Raw genomic sequence first — 23,075 nt, 5'->3', positions numbered from 1 at the left:
CTAAAAATAATTCACTTGTCTGAGGAAAGGTTAAGGTAAATACCTTTTGATGATAGGAAAAGATCACATCCAAATAGCAACAACATCATATTTATACTTTAAAAGTGGAGTTAAAAATATTCCTGCAGTTGGAAGCTTAGAGGAATATAAATGTCATTTCGGAGGGGAGTTATAAAATATTGGCTGGCTTAAGTTTACTAGTGTAAGCTTCCAGACTTGTAGGTGTGTTCTAGGAGGTAAGTGCTGCCGGAGGAGGCAGAACATGAAACAGTTGGTTGTGTATTTGTTAATTCTACAGACTTCACCCTGACATCAAAAGAAAGAGACTCGCTTGTAGTGTACTGCTTAATGATAAGCTCAAAAATTAGAATTTTAAATGAACTTTTCCATCTCGGCAGGAAGAGTCTACCCAGTAATGCTTTCAGACTGCTGGCTTAAGAGGAATGTTTTCCTTTATACATGAAAACTCTTATTCCTGCAGAACACTAAGGTTTTGAAGTGTTTTTTCAGAAAGATTAAAATAGCCTTTCTAACAGCCATCTTATAAAGAAGCTTTCTTACCTGGCTTGCAAGAGAGAGTATGAATGCCCAGTCTTCCTGCCACTGTTCCTCTCGCAATGAGAAATGTAAACCAAAACTTTGCGAATACCATGATTCCCACTCTTTCCAGCGTGTATAGAACCTAAAATGTTAGAGAAGGAGTTGTTAATACAGAAGTACTTTTCTCAACCACCTTACACCTGATAGCAACATTCAGCCCTTGTTATTCTTTATCTAACCCTTGTTATTCTTTATCCCAGCCCTGTATAGAAGGAGGAGGAAAAAGAGCATACGTCAAAAAAATTGTATTTTATATTTTTTTTTAATTTTCTGTTTGCTCATTTCCTTTAGGAAATTACTTGGGATCACGATGCCTACAGCAAATACGCTGTAATAGATACAGGTTCCTACAGTCTCCTGGCTAGTTTGATACTTGTTGTAACAGGCTTTTATGAAGCCTTATTTAGGCTTACACATTTTTAAGTGTTGAGGTACAGGGAACACCACCATGACATTCCATTTCACATAGGAGGAGCAGCTCATTCTTCTCATCCAAACAATACATGTATTGTTGACCATATCATGATCTAATTAACTCCAAAGTACTTGTGCATCAACTTAAAATAGACCATGGTTAGGAGGCAGAAACTGTTTTATATCACTTTCTGGGACAAAGAAGTATGGACATTTCACATTATATGGAACAGTTATAAAGCAGTGTGGCTATGAATCAGATTTTGAAAGTGGGATTGATCTGATTTACACTGGAAGTTTTAAAATTATACTTTTCCACCTAAATTAAAATTATTATTTTCATACACTACTTAAGTTCTAATGTTTTATCTCTCAATTGCAAATAAAGGAGACCTATGCATTAAAAAGCAGATGCTGGGTTTTTAGAATTTTAAAGTAAGTCCAATCACGGCGGTATGGAGAGCCCACAACTTCACACTGGAAACACTGGTTTCGTGAGGAGCACTAAGCCAAATCCTAAACAATGGCCTTTACTGTGAATACAAAGAAACCATTCTGAAGTTCAGCCTATTAAAAAAGTCATTGAAATGAACTCATTTAATTAAAATCTGAGAAGATTAACAGACACAGTGAGTGTGTGTGGAAGAAATCTTTCCTATGCTTTCAGTGAAAATGTAATTATCCTAACAACTTGGTGTCTCTAACAGCTGTCACCAAACGGCTGGCTTTCTCAAGCACAGCTAAAACCTCTGCATGGCTTAGAAGACCAACTAGTAAAACACTGTGGTAGGTCTGTGTGCTCACTCACAGTAGTTTATGCACAAGGGATCTTTAGGGCCTCTCTACGGTCCAGTTTCTACATAAATACATCAACTGCTTCAGTCTTTGCAGCCAATGGATATTTTGCCTGTTTTCCCCTAGAAATCTCTAACCAAACACCTTGTGCTAAACAAATAAGGATCGAGGAGAGGGAAGCGAGGCAGCCATGAGGAGAGGAGGCGTTGTGAGGGGGGAAGCAAGGAGTTAAGTAAGAAGCACAGAATGGGCCCAAGTCAGTCAGTTCCTGTAGGTGAAATCCAGTGCTGGTGAAAGTCCAACCCTTTGGCCAGGGGTGGGTGGCCAACCTTCCTTGACCTTCCCCAACCAAGGTCAGTCTAAGTGTTATTGTCAAAAGGATGTGGAGGCCTGATTCTGTCTCTACCTGCTGCAAAAAGAAGGAATGCTGAGGGAATGGCAGGAAGGTGCACCAGCGGAGGGTTAGGTTAGACATTAGGAAAAAGTTCTTTGCCTAGAGGGTGGTGGAGCACTGGAACAGCTCCCTAGGGAAGCAGTCACAGCATCAAGCCTAACAATGTTCAAGAAGCATTTGGCCAAGGTGTGAATGTTGGGGTTGTCCTGTGCAGGGACAGGAGTTGGACTCAATCCTCGTTGGTCCCTTCCAATTCAGGACAGTCTATGGCTCTGACAAAAATTTAAGCACACTGTCACTTCCTACCTGCTACAAGTCCTATCCCACAAAATTAAACATAAATGTATCTTGGGCATCACAGAATCTCTACAGCAAGTATAGAATGATCAATTTACCACAGAACAGAAAGACTTATACTGATTTTTCCAATGACAAACTAGCAGCTAAAATTATCCAGACTGACACAGGCAACTGTATTCAAACAACTTTAAAGGAACACAGGAATCTGTTCAAAAACTGTGCTTCCAATAAGGATAAATATTAAATAAATTCAAAATAAAATGAAAAATCTGTCTAGAACATGAACAAAAAAGCTTAACCAGATTTACTACATTAAATAATGAGTGTTATGTTAGATACAACAGCAAGTCAACAACAGTTAGCACTAACATTTTGAAGGACTGGTTTAAACCTCAATAGTTTGCTGCATGTTTCTAGTTACCATGCTTGTTTTTGTTACCATAAAGAACAAAACCTGATCTATCATAAATTTCTGTTCTGGCCTCAGGGGAACTGCTTATGATGCCAGGGACATTCCTGCCTGGTCGAGATGCACGCTCCACAATAAACAACTCTAAAGCAGCAACAGATCCATTCGGAGGCAAGTTCTCAGGAGAATTGTTACTGAAGCACCACTTTATGGAATCCAGCTCTGGACACTAACTGGGGGAAGAATCTCCCAACAGGGGACACAGTGGACGATAATCACAAAAGCTACTTACAGGTACCCCTAAAATTAACCTTTGTTGTTGAATTCCTGTACTGCACATAGAGCAAGGGGACAGGCTCTCTCTCTAGTATCCTGCTGACAGAGTTTCTCCTGTCCTCGACTACAAGAACACAAGAAATCAAATCAGCTGTGCCTTAGATTATTAGTCATTATCACTACATTCCCTTAGTCCCATCACACATCTGTCCACCACCTGGTGGACAACACTAGGGGTCCAGCTGTAAGGATTTTTCCTCCAGTAGAGGCAAACCACAGTATGGGACTGAAGAAGTTTGCCAGCATAAAACAACCAAAGCTGTTTTACAGGATAAATTAATTCTATGGCCAAGCAACAGCACTAGTTAAATGTGAACACTGCTTTACTGCCATTATTTTAGCAGACAGAACAGGAACAAAAAGAGCAGTGCCGAACAAAGCTGTAACTAAGCAGATGGAATGAAAATACTGAAGAGTTTACACAGGAATAAAAGGCTATCTTCTATTAACAATCTTCCGTAAAGCTTCCATCAACAGCAGCAAAGCATGGCCTGCTCATGATTTACATTGCAAGTAAATTTGTCTTAACTGCATTTAGGTACTCTGGACAAGCACACAGCATAAAATATTTTACTCCATTTTAAATGCCATTTGCTGAACATCGCATACCATCCAAGTTCAGAATGCCCAAGTTTTCAGTGCTCACATTTAAAATACACTAGACCCAGAGTACTACAAGAATCACTTTCTGACTCAACATCTCAGAGGCACACAATCCATAGCAAACTGGGGAGTGGTGGTTGTGTTTCTTTTCAGTACTGTACTACTATCAACTGCTAAGCTACATGGAAAGCTATCTTTAAAGTTGACAAATAACTAACTTACCAATGCGAGCAGTCATGTAAACTGTCATGAAGAGCTTTCCGCAGCACAGAATCCTTGTCGTAAATGCCCCACGTGGCTTGTAGTACTGAATCAAGCAGGCAGTCCCCTGCAGTCCGGTTCCAAAGTGCATATAATCTGCTGTCCAAGCGCGTACCCAATTCCAGGGACCAATTAATAATGGGAGATTCCTCTTCTAGCTCTGCAACATGACAACCACCTCTTTTAAACCCTATGTTCATCTGAAGTCTCAGAGAATCTGAACAGCACAGTAATGGCATAATCTCAACAATTCATCCATTTGCATGGATAAAACCAAGTTCTCCCTCATACTACAAAAACAGGTGAACTACAATGGCTAAAGGCATTCCTTGAGTGAAACATTGTAAAGAAAATAAGGAAAACAAAACCAAATGACTACAGCAACAACCACCAACCTTAAAAGAAGCATCACAACACTTGTTTGATGATTGTTAAAAAAGTGGAAAGATCTGTTAAGTTTTCTTTCAAGAGCTCATGACTTACAACTGTGAAGTTTTTAAAATCTTTAAGAAGTTTAAAGATACACTAAGAAAAATTTGTACAGATCCCAGTCTGTGTCGCTTAAATACAATGTAAATGTTAAAATTAAAGTAATCCCAGTTTGGCAATTAACTTGAAATCATCAATGCTATATTTAAAACAACTCCAGGCAACTGAGCCACATACATACACACATGCACATTTTATCTTAAAACACAGAAATATTCTCTAATGAATAGCAAGGAGAGATTCTTGCCACTCTCAGAGTGTTTACCTTTCTGAACATCTCTATCAAGTACTTCATCAAATAACTTCTCTTGGACAGTGGGCGGTAAGTCTTCAATATCTGGAAAAAGAGAAAGCAAATGCAAAAGTTGCTTAATGTTGCTGTAACAGGCACACATTGCCAGCTGATGCACAGCAGAACTTGTGCGACAGCTTTTGCCCTATCATCACTAACGTCTCCTCTGAAAAGCTGCTGCTATTTTCAGATCTGCCATTTGTGACCACAGGTCTCTTGGAGCACACTAAAGTGGATACGTATCCCAGACTGTCATACCTTTGATGCAGAAGGGATCGTCACAGCACACGTAGGATAAAATTGGATTTCTCTGAAGGAGAAAGTGAAGTAGAGAACCACTTTGAGGTGGGGAAAATAAAGAGTATTTTCAACCCTACTATATTTAGGACAACTTCAATCCTGAGCAGTAGTTTTCCACCCACCTGAAAGGCTTCCCCTCCCTCCCCGCTCTCCCACAAAGGACAGGTAGAGTTTGCCAAGAGACTTGGTCTTATACAAAACATCCACTTCCTTAGACATTTCACTCAGGCTTCAACAAAATAGCTTAGAGAACCTCCATGGTTTGCAGGCCAGTGTGCAGGTCAGAAAACAAGAAATGTGAAAACTATTGAGCTATGACACAGAAAATGCCACTACTAACAACTGTTCCAAGACCTTTACAGACAGGATCTTCAACTGTGAATCTATCTCTAAAAAAGAAAAAAAAAAAAGCCATACCAAGAAAAGGTATAAAGGGCAAAACTCTTGTGACTCCAGTATCATGTAAAACAACAAACACTGACCAAAACAATAAAACAAACAGCTGCTACACCTTTAAGATGTGCTCATGGCCTATATTTCAATCCAGGATAAGCAGTAAAGGGCCGCTAGGCAGACCAGCAATTACAGAAACTTGGACAGCTTCACAATTGTGAAACATTAAAGTTAAGGAAATAAATCAAGTAGTTAAACAGAAGCATCGAGCACCCCTTCAGGCAGTCTAGGGTATAAAGACTGGGCTCTAAGGGTATTTCAAGGACACAAAGACCTCTCTTAAAGGCAGCACTGTATCTGCCAGTCCTGCTCAGATATCCAGTATCCAAGGGCTTCTAAAATTTAAGAGGACGTTCAGGCACACATTCAGTTGCTACTGAACCATACTGTTGTCCAATGCAGGCAGGGGTTGTGGGGTGGCCTTTTTTTCTGCATTACCGATTGTTTTTTTTTTAAATTAAAAATGGCTTACAGTGGCCAGCAATAAATTTAGAAGTTTTGCACTCTGACGTCTAGGCATTGACTCTTCAGGAGGATCCCATCCATTTGTTTGTAAGATAGAGTGGAAACTGGTTCCTAAACTACATCATACAGGTAATGCCTGAGTAGGATTGTGTGATTTATACCACTATCCTTGGAAACGCTGTCTTGAGACCAACTACTAATCGTTGACTGCAAAAGATGTGCAGTTTGCTAAGTGTGATGGAAGGGGAAATAACACTGACAGCCTTTATGAACAGAAGGTTTTGAACTTTTTTATTCCTTAATTATTTAATGGCTACTACATGTGTCAAAAAGCTGCACAGTGGTTTATGATGAGTCTCTTGAAAATACTGAACAAATGCCTCAGTTCTGGAGAAAGCAATATTTTGGATGTGTGTTACAGAATCACTGTGTTGCCCCTCTTCCCCTTCTGTCCCCCAAACAGCCGAACAGCAATGAAGTTCAGTCTCTGGGCACTTCGTGCACCCACGCTGTCTGCCTCTCAGACATAACCCACAGAATAAAACTGAACACAGTAACTATTATTATCCAGATTTTTTGAAGAGGAGAACTTGAGCTAACTCGGAGAGGTTCCAAATGCAGTTCTTAAAATGCTACTGTTTTCTAAAAAAAGACAAATGGATTTGCTGATCAGTACAGTTGCCATCTAAACATTTTCTTACCTCTGGTATCATTTTTATTAAGAGAGGGAATGGCTACTGAACAGTAAAATGCTCCTAAGAGGTTCTTTCTAATAGACAAACATTCTCTTGATCACGGAGTATCCCAAAAGTATCCATAAAAAGCTATTGCTATAACCAGGTACAAATGCAAGAACAGCTCTGGGCCATAATGGAAAAAGCTGAAAGCTAACACAGCTATGTGACAAGTCATATCAGAGCCCAAAATCATAGGGCCCAAAACCTAAACTTTAAATACAGACTTTCCTTAGAATACACCACTTCTCTTCAATTGCCTCACATCTGAAGAGGACAGGGATGTTCAGTTCACAGGAAAAACGTATACAAGTATTAAATATTAACATGCAAATTCAACTACTACATCTGACCTAAGCAATTAGAACTTTAAGTAAAACCCATAAACATTCCGCTGCCATCAGCAAAGTATAAAAACAAGCATTTCTCAACTGTGTGACAAAGAAAATATCTCCCATCAGTAAGAATTTTGTAATTACCTGCAGGTAATGTAAATGTTACAAGGTCAGTGAGAAAATAGCAAGCAAAGTCTCCCTTTCGTTGATGAAGAGATGCAGCAATTTCACGACGAATTTGTTCTGTGACCTCTGGACACACCATGGCAGGAATACACTTGGCTGCGTGCTGCGATACCTGAAACAACACAGTGACAGCACTCGGTATTATTTCTAGTTAAATATGAGGACTTAGGAGTGAAAAATCACCAGTGGACTCTGTTTCGTTAGCAAGTAATATATCAACAGTATAAACATAGGTACCCTAATCTTTCAATACTTAGTGGCTATCAATGAATTAACGTCTTGTTTGACATGGAGCTGATAACATAAAGCTGGTTAAAAACCTCTGTACATTGAAGAAGTGTATTAACAGGTGACCAATACCAGCAGGGAAGAAAAAAAAAAAAAAAGAGCTAGGTAATAATAGGAAACAGACCCAAATTCTTATCACAGAATCATAGAATGGTTTGGATTGCAAGGGACCTTAAAGATCATCGAGTTCCAATCCCCTTGCCACAGGAAGGGACACCTCCCACCAGACCCGGCTGCACAAGGCCTAATCCAACCTGGCCTTGAACACCTCCAGGGAGGGTCCATCCATGAGTCCTGTTTACATTTAACAAAGAAATCCATTACCCAGCCTGAGGACAGTTACCTACAAAGAAGTAGGTAACAGACTAGTAAGTTAAGATACTTAAAATTCTCCAATTTCTAATAATCACTGGCAGCAGGAACTCATTAAGTGATACAGGGCAAGCAACACAGGGATGACACTGGATACATCAAAAACCCCAAACTCTAAGATGCGTATTTCACTAGTTAATATTCTAGCAAAGGAAACATCATTATGGCTCAAACACCACTTAGCACTTCCACAAATGGTACATTGAGTAATTATTCCTAAAATTGAAACAAAACACAATAGAAAAACCTGTAAGGCAGGACTTCAGCAAATCAACTAGCAACCATGCTAGTTCTCATGAACAGCTGCTTTCAGAAGTCCGAGATGAAGAAAACAAACAAAAAAAGAGGACAGAACTACTTATGGGTCTAGCAGGAGGGCAATGATCACCAGAAATGAGGTGGACCATACAAAGACACAGAAGGAAATGGAAGATGCAAGAGCAAGGAGACCACAGAGAGAAACCAACCACTCTATAAAGTGGGCAAAAAAAGCGGAAAAAAAATGCAATTTCACATCACAGGATATTTGCCTTTCTCTAGAAAAGAAGCTCTCAAGAAAACAAGGGAAGAAAGACCAGGTAGACTTAATTCATTAACAGAACTCAGGAAAAACTGTGCTCTCATTGATCGCAGCGCTTTGCTTTGAGGGCACTTCCTCTCCCCCACCCAACGCACAGGAAGCCTCACAATAGCTCACTTCCACCGCCAGCAAGGGCAGAACCTGTGCCAAGACTGCTCATTAAGGAGATAAATCCACCTCCTCAAGACCGCCACATACATGCAGTCCTAAAGCAAAGGCGCTTCTCAAATAGAAACATCGACAAAAGCACAAAGCAGCGGTTCGTGTATTCCAACAATAGTTGCCTCCATCTTCCTGCAAACAAAGTTCCATGTCACCGGCTGCAGACAATAGCACAGTTACACAAGGCTGCTGCTCAGCCCAGGCACGGGTCACAGCAACTCACCTCGGTAAGCAAAATCGCGAGCATGTCTTGTCTCTGAAAGCGTATCGCCAGGTGTACGAGCGTGTACCCAACGTCAAAAGCAGAAGGGCGATTCAGCAGGCGGACTTCATCTGCGGTGAGCTGGCGGGCAATATCTCCTCCTGATGACTTGTAAGCTTCAACAGCAGCTAAATCGCCTTCTACAACTCCTAGAGAAAAATAAATACAAATAATAAATAACAAATCCAGAGTGGGTGAGCCACTCTGGATCAGACTGCCTTATTTAACACAGCTGACTTCCATACAAAGAACACCTGCATACCAAGAAACTTACAGATTTTTATTTCTTATTTTTAAACTGAAAACTACAAAACATTTACACTTACGTCCCAGACCATTTCACTCCCCAAACTAGCTGGAAGATATGCCACATCAAAACCCAGCTATGAAGGGGTGCTGAAGACCCTTGATGAAACACCTCACACAACATACTCATGAGCCTCTCATTTCATCAGCAGATCTCATTTGATCATTTGCTCATAGCAGAGAGATAAATTTGATTATGATATCTTAAAAGCAAACTCCTGAATCCAAGAGAGTTCCATTAAAATATTTTTTTGGAACATAAGTCATCTTTTCCCCAGTGTGTTTTGAAACAGTGTTGGAAGAGGTTTAAGAGCACAAAGTTTCTCTGCAGCTCACCGTTTCTGTTGCTAACTGAGCTGACATAGTTTCCATCCAGGGTACTCTATTAAAACTGAATTAAAGAAAGATTATACACACACTGCATTGATTTTGTGCTGCTTTACTTTTTAAAGCAAGATGGGGCCAGGGACATGATCCTAATATCTTCTGGAGTCCCTGGGAATCTCCAGCTTCTGTATTGTGCTTCATATCAAGACCATTCATGCTGAACTCATTCTTTCAGCTGCGGTTATCAGAATACACCATCAACTAGGTGTGGCAAGATTATCTTTAACAGTATGAGTTCCAGTATAAGACTTACTAAGTTTAGACATCCCTTCAATTACAAAGACCCTATTTCACACAGATGGTTCATAACAGAACTGCATTGTGGTGAGTCAAGGAAACAGAAAAGTAGTCTTAAAGCCATCACTAACTGGGAAACAAATAAGAAGATGAGCAAGAACACAGATCACAGGAACAAGAAAGCCCCTCTCCCCTTTTTGTGTAGCAGAACCTCCTCACCAAGTCCTAAGAGTCAGCGGTTGTGCAGAGGCCATTAGGACGGAAATGGAGACCTAAGTGCATTCTTTACTCAGTTTGCTTACTAAGATTCAAAAACTCATCAGATGGGAAAGAGATCTACTATGTCTCAATGGCACTCACTCCTGCTCAGGACCAAGATGCAAATACCAGATCACAAAAAAAAAAAACCAAAAACCTCAAACAAAAAAATCCCCAAACAACCCCAAACCAAACAAATAAAAAAAAAACAACAAACAAAAAAATACCCAACAGCACAACAAGCTGTACTGCCTGCTGCCAGAGAAGCATAACAACGGCTGGGTTGCTGGTTAATCCAGGATTTGGGAAAGCATTCTTACAGCTCAGCCAGGAAGCCCATCATTTTCAATACTGAGATTATAAAGCTTTCAGAAGAAATTCAGAGAGAAAACAGATTATCATTACAAGACATTTCTCTACAGAGTTACCAGTTCTGCTTAGGAAGGCTCTACTGAGAAAAAGTTAGATTATTCCTTTCAACAGTGGCTGAAAAGCAAAGTTCCCAAATAGAAACTCAACTGCAAATTTCAGTCATACAACACCTACCCATTCAGCAAAGACTCAGAAGTGCCAACAGGCCAGGGTGGAATGAAAACAGCACAAGATGACAACTTCTTACATTTCTGATGCATATTCCTGGTCTGCCTGTGCAGGAAGTCATTCCCATTCCTCTCCAGCATAAATATCTTAATCTGCTAAACTGCCTATCTATGTATTCACCCCCGATGAGTTAAAGAACTAGGTAGACCAGAGTTAGGTCTGTCCTTTTAGTTCTTGTTCTATAAGCGTTAGAACTTTGCTGATGAAAAAATACTATATTTTAAGAAAAGGAGCTGCTACTGACAGACAAAAGTTACTTCAGTGAAAGGAAACCAACACAAAATCCATCAGCCAGCGTTTCAACGCCCTCTCCAAATCATGCAAAAGAATGCAATATGGGATGTGACCGGAGCTGTAGAGCTGTTGCAACATCTCCATTCTAGATGTAACCAAAACACACTGACATAACAGGTACAGTTTTGTCAAGCTATATTGTAATAAGAACGTCAAATGTAGCATTTTATTCCCATACAATCCCATTTATGCCACTGGTAAGGCAATACCAAGGCCGCTGGTGATACAATTCCAATCAAATGCAGCAAACTGACCTGTTGGGGCTTTTTTTTTTTATTTTTTTCTCGTGACCTGGAAGCCACTGTGCAGTGGTGATGCAATTGCAATCATGAAAACATGGTGGGATGACTCCCACAGCTGAAGCCCTTCAATTGACAGGTATAAACACTTCCGAAGGAACAGAAAAGGATGGAGAGGCAGACATGGTTTAGTGGTGGACTTGGTAGTAGTGGTTAACATTTGGCTTCTATAACTGTAAGGGTCTTGCTCAACCTAAATGAGTCTAAGATGGACTCGGTGATCCAGTGGGTCTCTTCCAACCTGGTTATTCTATGATTCTATTCTAAGATCACCTGATAGCAAATACCCAAGAATCCCTGGGGAAAGAATCTTCATAGAAGAGCAGATTCTCTGCTATCTTATGACAAATGTGATTTTTTATTATATTAATTTAGGAGAGACACCTTGTTAATGACCAACAGCCACTTGACACAAGTTTACTTTTTAAACATTTTTCTTGACAGTGGAAAGGTTCCAGTTACCACATCTGCACCCTCTACCACTCCATCCAATGACTGGCAGGCAGCAATCCTGACAATTATATTATCTCAGACTAATTCAAAATTAAAAGCTGCTAAAACAACTTAGAATCACTGAATAGTTTGGGTTGGAAGGGACCCTAAAGATCATCAAGTTCCAACCCCCCCGTCACAGGCAGGGACACCTCCCAACAGACCAGGCTGCTTAAGGCCCATCCAACCTAGCCTTGAACACCTCCAGGGAGGGTGCATCCACAACTTCTCTGGGCAACCTGTTCCCGTGGCTCACTACCCTCATTGTGAAGAGCTTCTTCCTAACGTCTAATCTAAATCTTCCCCCTTCCAATTTAAAGCCATATGCCCTCATCCTCTCACTCCATGCCCTTGTAAAAGGTCCCTCCCTAGCTTTCCTGTAGCTCTCTTCAGGTACTGGAAGGTTGCTATGAGGTCTCCCCAGAGCCTTCTCTTCTCTAGTCTTAACAGCCCAAACTCTCTCAGCCTGTCCTCATAGCAGAGGTGCTCCACTCCTCTGATCATCTTTGTAGCCCTCCCCCACATCTGTTCCCACAGTTCCATATCCTTCTTATGTTGGAGTTTCCAGAACTGGGCACAGTACTCCAGGTGAGGTCTCACAAGAGTAGTGTAGAGGGGCAGAATCACCTCCCTCGACTTGCCAGCCACATTTCTCTTAATGCAGCCCAGGATATGGTTGGCCTTCTGGGCTGTGAGCACACATTGCTGGCTTATGTCAAGCTTCTTATAACCATCCCACTCTTAACCAAACCTCAGCAACCACTGAGGTCTAAGACTGATGCTGAGACACCATCATGTGAGGTTTGGCAACGCCTTCAAGCACTAGCTACTGCAAGCTGCACTAAGGATCCAAATCAATGACATGTGCCACGCTCAGCACTGCCAGTTCTTGCTGTTTATTCCCACGTCTTGCAATACTTGACATTCCTAAAAGCCCCATGTCCTAGAATTAGTTACTAAAATTGTTACATAAGCTGTCATTTTAAAACTATGTTTCCAAACCTCACTGATGAGGTTCAATCTAAAGATCAATACACACATCTAAACCAGGCAAATCGTGTATGCTTTCTAGGCCTTATTTACATAACAGAGACTGTAAATGTGGTTTAGGTATAGGGTTGACAATATTTTATCTAGAAGTGAGGAACAGGGAGGGCGTGCTAAATGACACAAAGTAGCACAGTTAGAGCTCAGGGAAGGGGGCTGGTGTGACCATGCGTGTATATCATATCTGGTCATCCTCTTTTTCTTAATCCAAACATTCACGTGACCATTCTGGGGGTGTAGGGGTACGTCAGGCAATTTTTAAACACAGTCCAGACAAACTCCCTTCTGGATGCAGTAATCGCTTTGTAAGAGTCTCAACAAATAAACACGACACAAAATCAAACCATACAGAGCTCATTCTGCATAGTTGTTTGCACAGAGCCCATTACAAGTTTAGTGCCTTAGAAGAAGTTTCCCTTGCAAACCTGCTGGATGCCCTGATGTCTGGTACTAACCCACACCGAAACACTGTGACCCAAGGAGCCAGAGCACTACTGCAGGGCTGATGTACTACATTCATTACAAACCTTTCTGACCCTTCTTAGCCACAGCAAGAAAGTCCAAATAGCTCTTTACCCTTTCTACCAAATACCTACTGTATTTCAGCTCCTTCAAAAGGGGGAAAATTCCTGACAGCTCGTCAGGTGCCAGCCTGCATACAGTGCCAGTCAGTACAATCCAAGGCTGCAAGTAAACAATAAGCAAAAAGATAGTAATAAATTACAGGTTGCCAGAAATCTGAACCAGAAGACACAAATCTTGCCCCAAAACTATGGGATAAACTTGCCTATACCACATTCATAAGACCTGCCTGCAATTCCTAAATTCAGCATCACCACTTCAAAATGTGGTCTTAAGGCACTTTAATTGACAACAGGAGGCACATTCCTACAATGGCTTTGACTTCTGTCAGGTGAATGAGACCTTCTGATTCATTAAAGTCTGCTTAAATAGGTCTTAATAAAACACTATTTACAATAAATATTACAGAAATATTTACTGATGTTATAATTCATCACATTTCGTAACACAAGTGCCTGATTACTTACACAAGCAGCCTTTGAATTGTGTTCTGTGCCAGCTGGATTATTCCCCACTGACACCCACTGCATTCTTCAGGCTGTTAAAATGTCAAAAGGAAGAGTGGCATTCGCCTGACGATTGTTCACACCGTGCCCGTGAGCGCTCCAGCAGCTGGACCTGCAGATCTCTGATCAGTCACAGGAGCTGCACAAATGCAAGTAGATCCTTACAGCTCAAAGGCTGATCCACATTAAGAACAGCTTTTCTTTTAAGTGGACTCCAGAAACAATAGCTTGATATTATTCCAACTGAAGACACCGGTCTGTGTCCCCTCTCCCCTAGAGCTGTGCTTTGCTTAGTGTACAAACACGCAGCCCAGCTGACAGCCTAAGTGACAGGACAGGATGCCAAGCGCTGCATCCAGGTCATGAGAAAATACAAGCACAAGTTAATATTCTGTGCTTACAGGTTCAAATGTGTTCCCATTCGCAGCTCAAGCACTTCCTCTTATTGGAATATTCTTTCACAGCACCGGGAGCCAAGGTTTTCACTTCTTCTAGCAGAGCCCCAGCTCTTACAGATTGCATATTCCCAGTCTGTGCTATCTCAGCACACACAAGAAGATCCGTGATAGAGATTAAGAAGGTTTTTTAAGAAGACTAAATTAAAAAAGAAATAATTGCCCAATAACAACTGTTTGTACCATCTTGAGTCTGCATTTTTCCTGCTACAACCATTAGAATCATCGTCTTTATTAGTTATCAGATACTACCTTTGCTCATATTAAATAAGCCTGGAATTAGACTCACTGCTAAACCCAAGAAACTAAGGTGCTATTAAGTTTATTCTTGAGAACTTGTAAATATTTAGTGAACAGCACAAAACTCTATGAACTTGGGAAATATGCAAGAGCTTACAAGCATATCTAGAAACTAAACCCTGTTTTCCCTAACTGCACAGCCTCAATGACTTTGGAACAGCCAGATGCAAATCTCCAGAGAAAACGCTATAGCAGTAGCCTTTATTTCACCATCTTTTCAATCATTCTGCAATGCACAACTTACAAATGAAACGGGTGAATTCCTTCAAACAGACTGATGGAGTTCTGCCATTTATCTGCAGGGCAACAGAGAGGCTAGGGGGGAGAGAACTGCAGCAGCACCAGCACGGCACATGAGGACAGGGGCTCACCTGCTCCACAGACAGTTCCCAGCAGCAAGGTTTAAACGTGCAGGGACACAGAACAAAAACAAGTAAGAACAGAGAATAGTAACCCTCACTTCAACCACATTTACTGTCAATTAAAGGTCCCTTGGCAACACCTCAGCTGAACTGCTGCGGGGACAAGTGAGTAATTACTGAGCAGCAAAGAGCAGTGGCTCAGCTGCTGGAAGCTCCTGACCCTCACAAGCTGTAAAAGCATCACCATACAGGAGGGTACACACAATCCTGCAAGAACTAAAGAGCAGACATTCCAAACCCTTGGAAAGGCTGAAGAGGATTAAGCTGAAATGAAACAAGCAAAAGCAAAGAGAATTCGTCACATACCTGCTAAAATAAACATGACATTTTTTGCTAAACGAATGGTAGATCTTCATGAAGATGACGGTTCAGATAAACTATCTAAAGAACAACCCAAAGTTTTGAGACTTCCTTGATTCAAAGAGGTAGCAATGCTAGGGTAAACAATGTGTTCTCACATTTGAGTAGACTACAAAAGGAAACACTTCAGGTTAAGGAGGTCATTGTGCCTGATATGTGGGACAATCGTCATCAACTCCACTATTTCCTGAACTGCTTGGTAATAGAAGGCAAATTCCTCAAATGACCAACCAAATTATGTACTTCATGCAGAGACAGATCCATCTAACACACACCAGATCAGAAATATGAAATCCTGTGCTGCTTCTCTCCTGCTAAAGATGCAGTTGCAAGTGGTCTACATCATTTACTCATCTACAGATGATCCAAAGATTAGTTGATGTGCCAAGGTGACCCTGTAGCAAGTGAGGGGCTCAACAACAGACACATTAAAACCTAATTCTGACACTGGTTAAAGAACGTACAACTGCTGTAGCAGCAAGCTGTAGCATCCTCTGAAGCCCAGCCCAGCCCTCGCTCTCTTAACAGCTATTCACCAGGGGTGCATCAGGTTGCCATAAAAGAAGTTTTATTATCAATAACTACTCCACTTCAGCAATTTGAGCAACAAAAGCTTTTGGTCCGAGAAGAATTTTTCCTCTTGGAGGAAGAACTCAAGGGGACCTACAAGAAAGCTGGGGAGGGACTTTTTACAAGGACATGCAGTGACAGGACAAGGGGGAATGGCTGAAAACTGGAAGGGGGAAGATTTAGTTCAGACGTCAGGAAGAAATTCTTCACAACGCAGGTAGTGAGGCACTGGCACAGGTCACTTAGAGAAGTTGAGGCTGCCCCATCCCTGGAAGTGTTCAAGGCTGGGAGAGGCTTTAAGCAGCCTGGTCTGGTGGGAGGTGTCCCTGCTCACGGCAGGGAGGTTGCAACTGGATGATCTTTAAGGTCCCTTCTGACCCAAACCATTCAATAATTCTGATAGTTAATACAAACAAGAGGGACTCTCTGAAAAACCTCAATAGGTCTCTAACCACATCTTTCAGTTCCTTCTTGCTCTTCATTTTCAAGGCCTCCTTTGCTATCATTAGCACACAGTCACAACAGAGCACTCTTTAGCTTGAGACAGACGCTTCTGTGTGCTACATTTTTTAAATTCAAGCTCAGCACCTTTCATCAGCTTAAAGACCGTTAAGTAACTTCCAAAAAGTCCTGCACCCTTAAACTTGAAGCCATCCAATGCACGAGAGTATGATTCACCTGCTCTTTTTTCCATGCAAACAGCTATTACCCCTACAGACAGTCCATGTAGTATGTTTCTAACATATCATTAAGACAAGACAGCACACGTGTAAGAGTGGCTGAAAGACCTTATCCCCTCGCCTGTCTGTCAGAGGTATCCAGGCCCCTTGCTGCATTAATCACCAATCAGTTCCTTGCAAGGTTGCACCCTTAAGGGAGGCTGGACACTGGATAATCATGAATTATACTGAAGTTATACATCCATACTTCCAAGACAAATTTAAATAACTGTTTTCAACTTCACTATTTAAATACTTTTGGTATAAAATACCACTGAGCTTCATAAAAAGCAGTCAAAATAGAAGTGCTTCAGGAGTTAAAATTTTCTACCAAGGAGTAAAGCATGCATCCTACTTTGAAAGATATACACACATGCAAACATAAAGTAGTTATGATAGAATGTATGCATAGGACAGTCAGTCAATAACATAAGATTTATCACCTAGGTGAAAGTCGTAAACTTACATCACCACTACCAGGCATAGCAGACAAGTGTGTCAAGCCGTACTTCTCCGTATCACAAAGGAAGGGGGGAAGGAGGTCAGGCTGTATGGCTCCCACCAGGGACTCTCCTCCCTGACCACCCCAACAGGTACTGTTTGCCATATTTAGCCAAGGCCAGTGTGGCAGGTGATCACCTGCCAGTGATTAACCCACCCTATACTTCCCCAAACAGTTCAAGCAAGCCTAAACCGACACCAGCAAGGAACGGCCCATGATCCTCCCTGCCTCCGGCAGCCTGTTCCCACCCATACACCTCTCACTCCCTCATTACAGCAAGGTTCAGCTGTACCACTGGTGCTATGAGGAAACCAGTCTGGGTTAACTAAACTAGCAAAACAAAACAACCACCACCACTCCAAAAATATCCCCTGATCAAGCTCATCAAGCTCCATTTTTAGCAATAGTAGTTTCCAGACATACTTCATGGTACGTTGGCGTGCAAAGGTGCCAGGAGGAAGACAGAAACAAGCAGCCAGGAGGATGACTTTGGGTGGCAGTGCCAGCTGTAAGCACCTTGGCATGCCAGGCCCTTCAGGCTGCTTTTATTGTTAGTCAAGAGCCACACACTCTACAGGACAGAGATCAGGAAGCAGGCTCTATCCTTCCTGCAGCTGCAGAGTGGCCTGGGATGCTGCCCCACCAGCTTCATAACCAGATCTGGTCAGAACAATTCCCCTTTCCCACAGGGGCACTGAAAGCTTGGGGAATACATTTGGGGCTATCTCAGAAAACCAAACGGAGAAAAGGACAAAGGAAAAAAAACCTGTAAGAGAGAAAGCAATCTACAGAGGGAAAACTAAGCAGACATGCATCTAGGAATACTAGGAATGAACTAATAGTCCTTTTAAGGATGTACTGCAAAACAAGACTCATTGCCAATTGCTCTAAATATTTTGGATTTGTTTAAGAAACACTCCATTGTTTCGTTCACACAGCACATCTACTCAGATTGAAAGCCAGCAGGGTGAAAGTCTGGCCTGTGATGGCAGAGCCTCCCTTACTGACCTGAACCCAAGGAGAAGAGCGTATTCTCTCCCAGCAGTTAATAAACGGGGTTGGAGGAGAAAGGAAAGGAGAAGAATGTATTTTACTTTTAATCAGTGGGCTGCGGTTCAAGCTCAGGAGCTGAACACAACCCAAGAATCCCCAGCAGTATCCTGCAGCAAACATTCTGCTAGCACCACTGAAAAACTCAGCCCTGAAGTTGTCAGGGGAGAGGAAGCTTCAGCAAGACCTGAAGTGTAAGCCCCAAGCAAACTCCGAATGCAAAGAAAGATCTTAGTCATGACCATCTTCAACCATTTGCACTACAGCCAGCGGTAAGCAGGCTCCACAGCAGCACTGCTGCTCTTGCATATCAGATTCCCTAAGCCCCACCAGCCACCAAACCTCTCCTACGGTCTCTTTGGCTTATGAGTTATTGAAGGACAATGGGGTTTAATTTTAAATATATATATTAGCTTCCTCCCTCCCTCCATAAGAGAGAGTCACTTTGGACTCCACATTAACCTTGTACTCTGCCAGTGCAGTTGAAATCACGGGTGTCCTTGCAGAAGCCGTATGTAATTTCTCTTTGCGATTCAAACTGGCAATTGCAGCAGGCTGTGTTAGCCAACAGCCGTACTTACTACGTGTTCTGTTTGGATTTTCATAAGTTTTATTGATCAGTTCTAAAATCTCATCCTTTTGAGAAAGAATGATTTGACTGCTACATCCTCTACTGCAAAAGCCAAGCCAATAGCAAAAGTAAAATTCAAGTACATTGCAGACTTTAAAAGGGGGAATGCCACTGATACTACTGATTCTGAAAGAATACCCTCCACCAAGGAAACCAAGCTGAAATGAAAGAGTTGCCCTCATCGTGTTTTGTACAACCTAGATTTGCAAGGAACAGAAGCTTTGATGGCATGTTTACTGACTGAGGTAGGCAGAGCATTAATGGATGTCTCTGACAAAACAAAAAAAACCCACAAACACACAGAGGTACTTTGGTAAATCACACAAGACACACACCTGTCTTCACGTTTCAGCTAAAAAGAACAGATGCAAAAAAAAAAAAGTCAGATACATGTTTTTAATGGAGTTTGACATTAAATGTAAAATGTAGTAAGAAGAATTTTATACTAGAGTTGAGACGCGAAGAGGGAGTTCAAGTAAACAGCTGTCCTAAAGCATCAAACGTTTTCCTTGGTACCTTCTGAAAGATAATATCTTATAAGAGAAAAGAAAATAACCAGTCTGCCAAGAATTACTCCTACTCTTCTAATCTTTATTTTTAACTTCACGGAAGGCTACACTTTGTACATCCAAAAACTTTAAGCTGATCCATCTACATCACTCACATGAGACAGATTCAAACAAAATGGACCCTCGAGAACTCACTGAGCTTAAACTCAGAGGTGCACAGCCTGTAGTCACCAAATCCTGACACACCACCACCTGGACTACGGTCACAGACTACACACCAACTCTTACTCCATCGATTTTCACAAACGTACTGGACATTTAACATGAACTTGTCCTGTTTTATAACTGTGTTTGGTAAGGATTGATAAGCGTTAAGCTCAGCTAAAAGTTCACAAGAGCTCCAGCTCTCTATGAGCAGCAACACAGTCAGTCCCAACAGCTCAGTTGATTTCAGTGGTCAGAACGTATGCTTCAGGCAAAATTGTTCCATTGACAGTTAAATTGTTTTCAATGTATCACACTAAGAAAATAAAAGCCAACACAACTGTGGCTTATTGTTTTTTAAATTACCGGCACACCTTTCAAACACAGATGCATGCACACTGCAAAACATCCAGAGAGAACCACAAAATCTATGAAGCTTTCATCACACTTTCTACAGTTACTCCCACTACAAGGAGTATTTGGGAAAATGACACCTGTGATTGCAAAACGAAATTCTGAAATAAAGGATTGCTAATAAACAGCTTTAATTACTGTTTTTCCCCCTCCTCAGTTAAAAAGTTGAAGTACAATAAGTGTTTCATTTACAGAAAGTAGTCCATTAAATCTTACATTAAAACTCAGCACACAGCTCCACTTGCATTTCGGCTTTCTCATCATGATCCCTTTAAACTATCTTAAAAGAAACAAATCACTATTCCCTTACAAATTTCTATGAACATAGTTTTGAGTTTCACGTACAGTCACAAGCAACATTAAATACTTGCAAAACTCACATTCTTTACTATAAATGCAACCATTCCAAAACAGATTAAACCTGAAAGCATGAAAGATCCATGGAATATCCAAAGAAGTTTCACTTTTTCAAAAGCAGAGTAAAGAAAATCTAATATTTAATACAACTGCTATCAGAATGCAATATAGCCACTCATGAAGCATGGGAACAACCTCAAACAACCAATCTTGAGTATTTGATGTGTTACAAAATACTACACAGGATTTCAATTGCTTCAGTTCAGAAGAAAAAAGCACTGAGCACCTGCTGGCATGTAAAGGGCTGAAAGTATGAGCAAACATTGAGGCAGGTAAATATTTTCAAAAGGATATGCATTTGTCCAACTATTCATGCAACACAAAACAAACTGGAATATTTATTAGCTCAGAGAAGACAAGGCCATGATACCCATAAGAACATTTACACCTGATTAACTATATTAAATAAAGCAGCTCCATAAATAAGATTTTCAGTTTTAACAGTTATGAAGTGACTTCGTGAAATATAAAGGAGTAGTACGAGACATACTGGTAGTGCTGCAGTTTCAAATGAAGTGTTTTACTCTAAAAATAGTTGCATATTTCAAGTGTTTAACCTGCTTGTATGCTAGGGCACGAGATATCTGCTTCTGGGAAGTCACAGCACAAAAGTTAACTCACAAGGTCAATAACTGAAGGAAACCCTGCTCTCCTATGTCTCTGTTCTTTAATAGCATTGGGAGAATTATCCAGAATTTTCTTAAGAAAGCACTAAAACACAAAACAAAATTGGGATTTGAATTTTTTTGGCGTAGTCAACTACAAAAAACACTTTCAGAAACCCTGTAAACATTTACACCACCTTATCTGTATTAATACAACATTATTACTTTCAAGGTCAATATTACACATGCAGTTTCTTGGAGCTACATATTTTGGTGCTATTTTTAACAACTGACAGAGCATCTTGTACTGGTGCAAGCTCTACACTGTTTACAAATACTCCCAAGCTGCAGCTGCCGATTCTGAGAGCGTATCTTCCCATAGCAAAGAGAAAAGTCATTGTAATTACACACTAATGGCGTTTTTTATGGTACTATATGCATTACGTTGTTCTGTAGGCTGGTTTTGTTATTTTCCCACCTTCCAATAACTACACAGAACAACAGGATTTGGTTACAAAGGTATTCATTTCTACAAAATGTCAAAAAAGTCCAAGCATAGTTTGGAAACACATATAGCCCTCTTCAGAGTATGGATGTACTCTGCACCCTCTCTTAGCAGGTGCTATTTCAGGAACTTCTACATTTAGTTTACCTTTTAAAATTAAAATGCAGAGATGAAAATAAAAAAAAAAAAAAAAAGCTGTTTCAAAATCAAATGTCAAGTCTATATTTTAATTCTTCATTCACTTAAAATACCTAACCACAAGAATAACAGTATAAGGTAGGAGCAAACAACTTACCCACGCAAGCATTTAGAAACAGCCAGTCAGTCTTTTTCATTCTATTTTTTATTTGTTTTAGCTTTTTGAAGTCAACTTCAAGTTCTTCCTTGCTGCCAACAGCTCCAGCCAATTCAATTCTTTGGAAGTCCATTTTCACATCAGATTCACGTTTGGTTGTAGGCGGAGATCTTCTTTGGCTATTACCACTACTACAGCTTCCCCTCCATCGAGCTCTGTCTTGCTCATTTATGATCGAAGAAGCCTCTTCCGTGTCTGCCAGTTCTATTGCTTCTATGTTGTTAGGTCTGGGATGATCACACACAACACATTTCCTGGCCTTCGCCCAGTTTTCATATGTACAAACAGAACAAGTCCAGTGCTGAGCCCTTGTGTTCAGTTTATTTCTGTCATTATATTCCTCACACGGATCAACAGAAAAAGGGACTGGTCTTGAACCAGAACCTGAAGACTGAGGAGACTCTGTGGGACTCCTGGTCCTCCGCTGAGACAAGCACTGAGTACACCTTATCGCTCTTGGCCAGTTCAAGTACGTGCACATGTGGCACGACCATTTATTTGCACTTTCCATACTGTAAGATGATTTAACCCGTGGTCTTGCACTAGAATCCGGACATATCAAAGGACTACTCCCGCCTTCAGTGCTCGTAGGATCCCAGTCTCTACCAATATCACTTGAACCACTTTTAAATGGATCTTCTGTGATAATTGTTCCACTAGGTCTCTGAGCACGACACATGGTACATTTGATTGCAGATGGCCAGTTTTCATATGTACAATACTCACAAGCCCATTTAATTCCACGCTCTGTCATCGTGCACTTCTTGCAATGAACTGCGTCAGGCAGAAAGCTAAGTAACCAGAACAGATCATTAGTACAGGAGCTCTGTTTCAAAAATAAAAACACAAATGAGTTTTAACCCAGCTGATGTGATCAAATAAAAAAATCAGGCTGGGCAAATGAGCAGACTTCTTTTCTTGATATTATAAGAATATTTTGGGGGAGAAAAAACACTGCAGAATTGCATTTTAAATGCAGGATTTCCTACTGCAGAAAGGAAAACTCAACTGTGTCCTTT

At 41.0% G+C, this 23,075-nt stretch overlaps 1 protein-coding gene across 5 annotated transcripts in view; it reads right to left on the bottom strand.

The window, feature by feature from the left end:
* The window catches only part of ZRANB1 (zinc finger RANBP2-type containing 1), a 44,416-nt gene that overhangs the window by 8,539 nt on the left and 12,802 nt on the right, over positions 1-23,075 (bottom strand). For 3 of the 5 annotated variants that reach the window (XR_011337995.1, XM_069864106.1, XM_069864108.1), the window contains exons 3-8: positions 21,997-22,880; positions 8,992-9,179; positions 7,325-7,478; positions 4,867-4,938; positions 4,074-4,272; positions 562-682 (exon numbers count right to left, since the gene is read on the bottom strand). Coding sequence is in view for 4 of the 5 variants with exons in the window: in XM_069864106.1 (XP_069720207.1) it covers positions 562-682; positions 4,074-4,272; positions 4,867-4,938; positions 7,325-7,478; positions 8,992-9,179; positions 21,997-22,810 (1,548 nt within the window). In the remaining variant the exon portion in view is untranslated. The remainder of the gene's footprint in view (positions 1-561; positions 683-4,073; positions 4,273-4,866; positions 4,939-7,324; positions 7,479-8,991; positions 9,180-21,996; positions 22,881-23,075) is intronic. The other 2 variants (XM_069864107.1, XM_069864109.1) reach the window with 1 other exon arrangement.

Source organism: Phaenicophaeus curvirostris, chromosome 9 (assembly GCF_032191515.1).
Source record: "Phaenicophaeus curvirostris isolate KB17595 chromosome 9, BPBGC_Pcur_1.0, whole genome shotgun sequence".
NCBI classification, from domain to species: Eukaryota; Metazoa; Chordata; class Aves; order Cuculiformes; family Cuculidae; genus Phaenicophaeus; species Phaenicophaeus curvirostris.
This window is presented reverse-complemented; position numbering and strand designations above follow the sequence as displayed.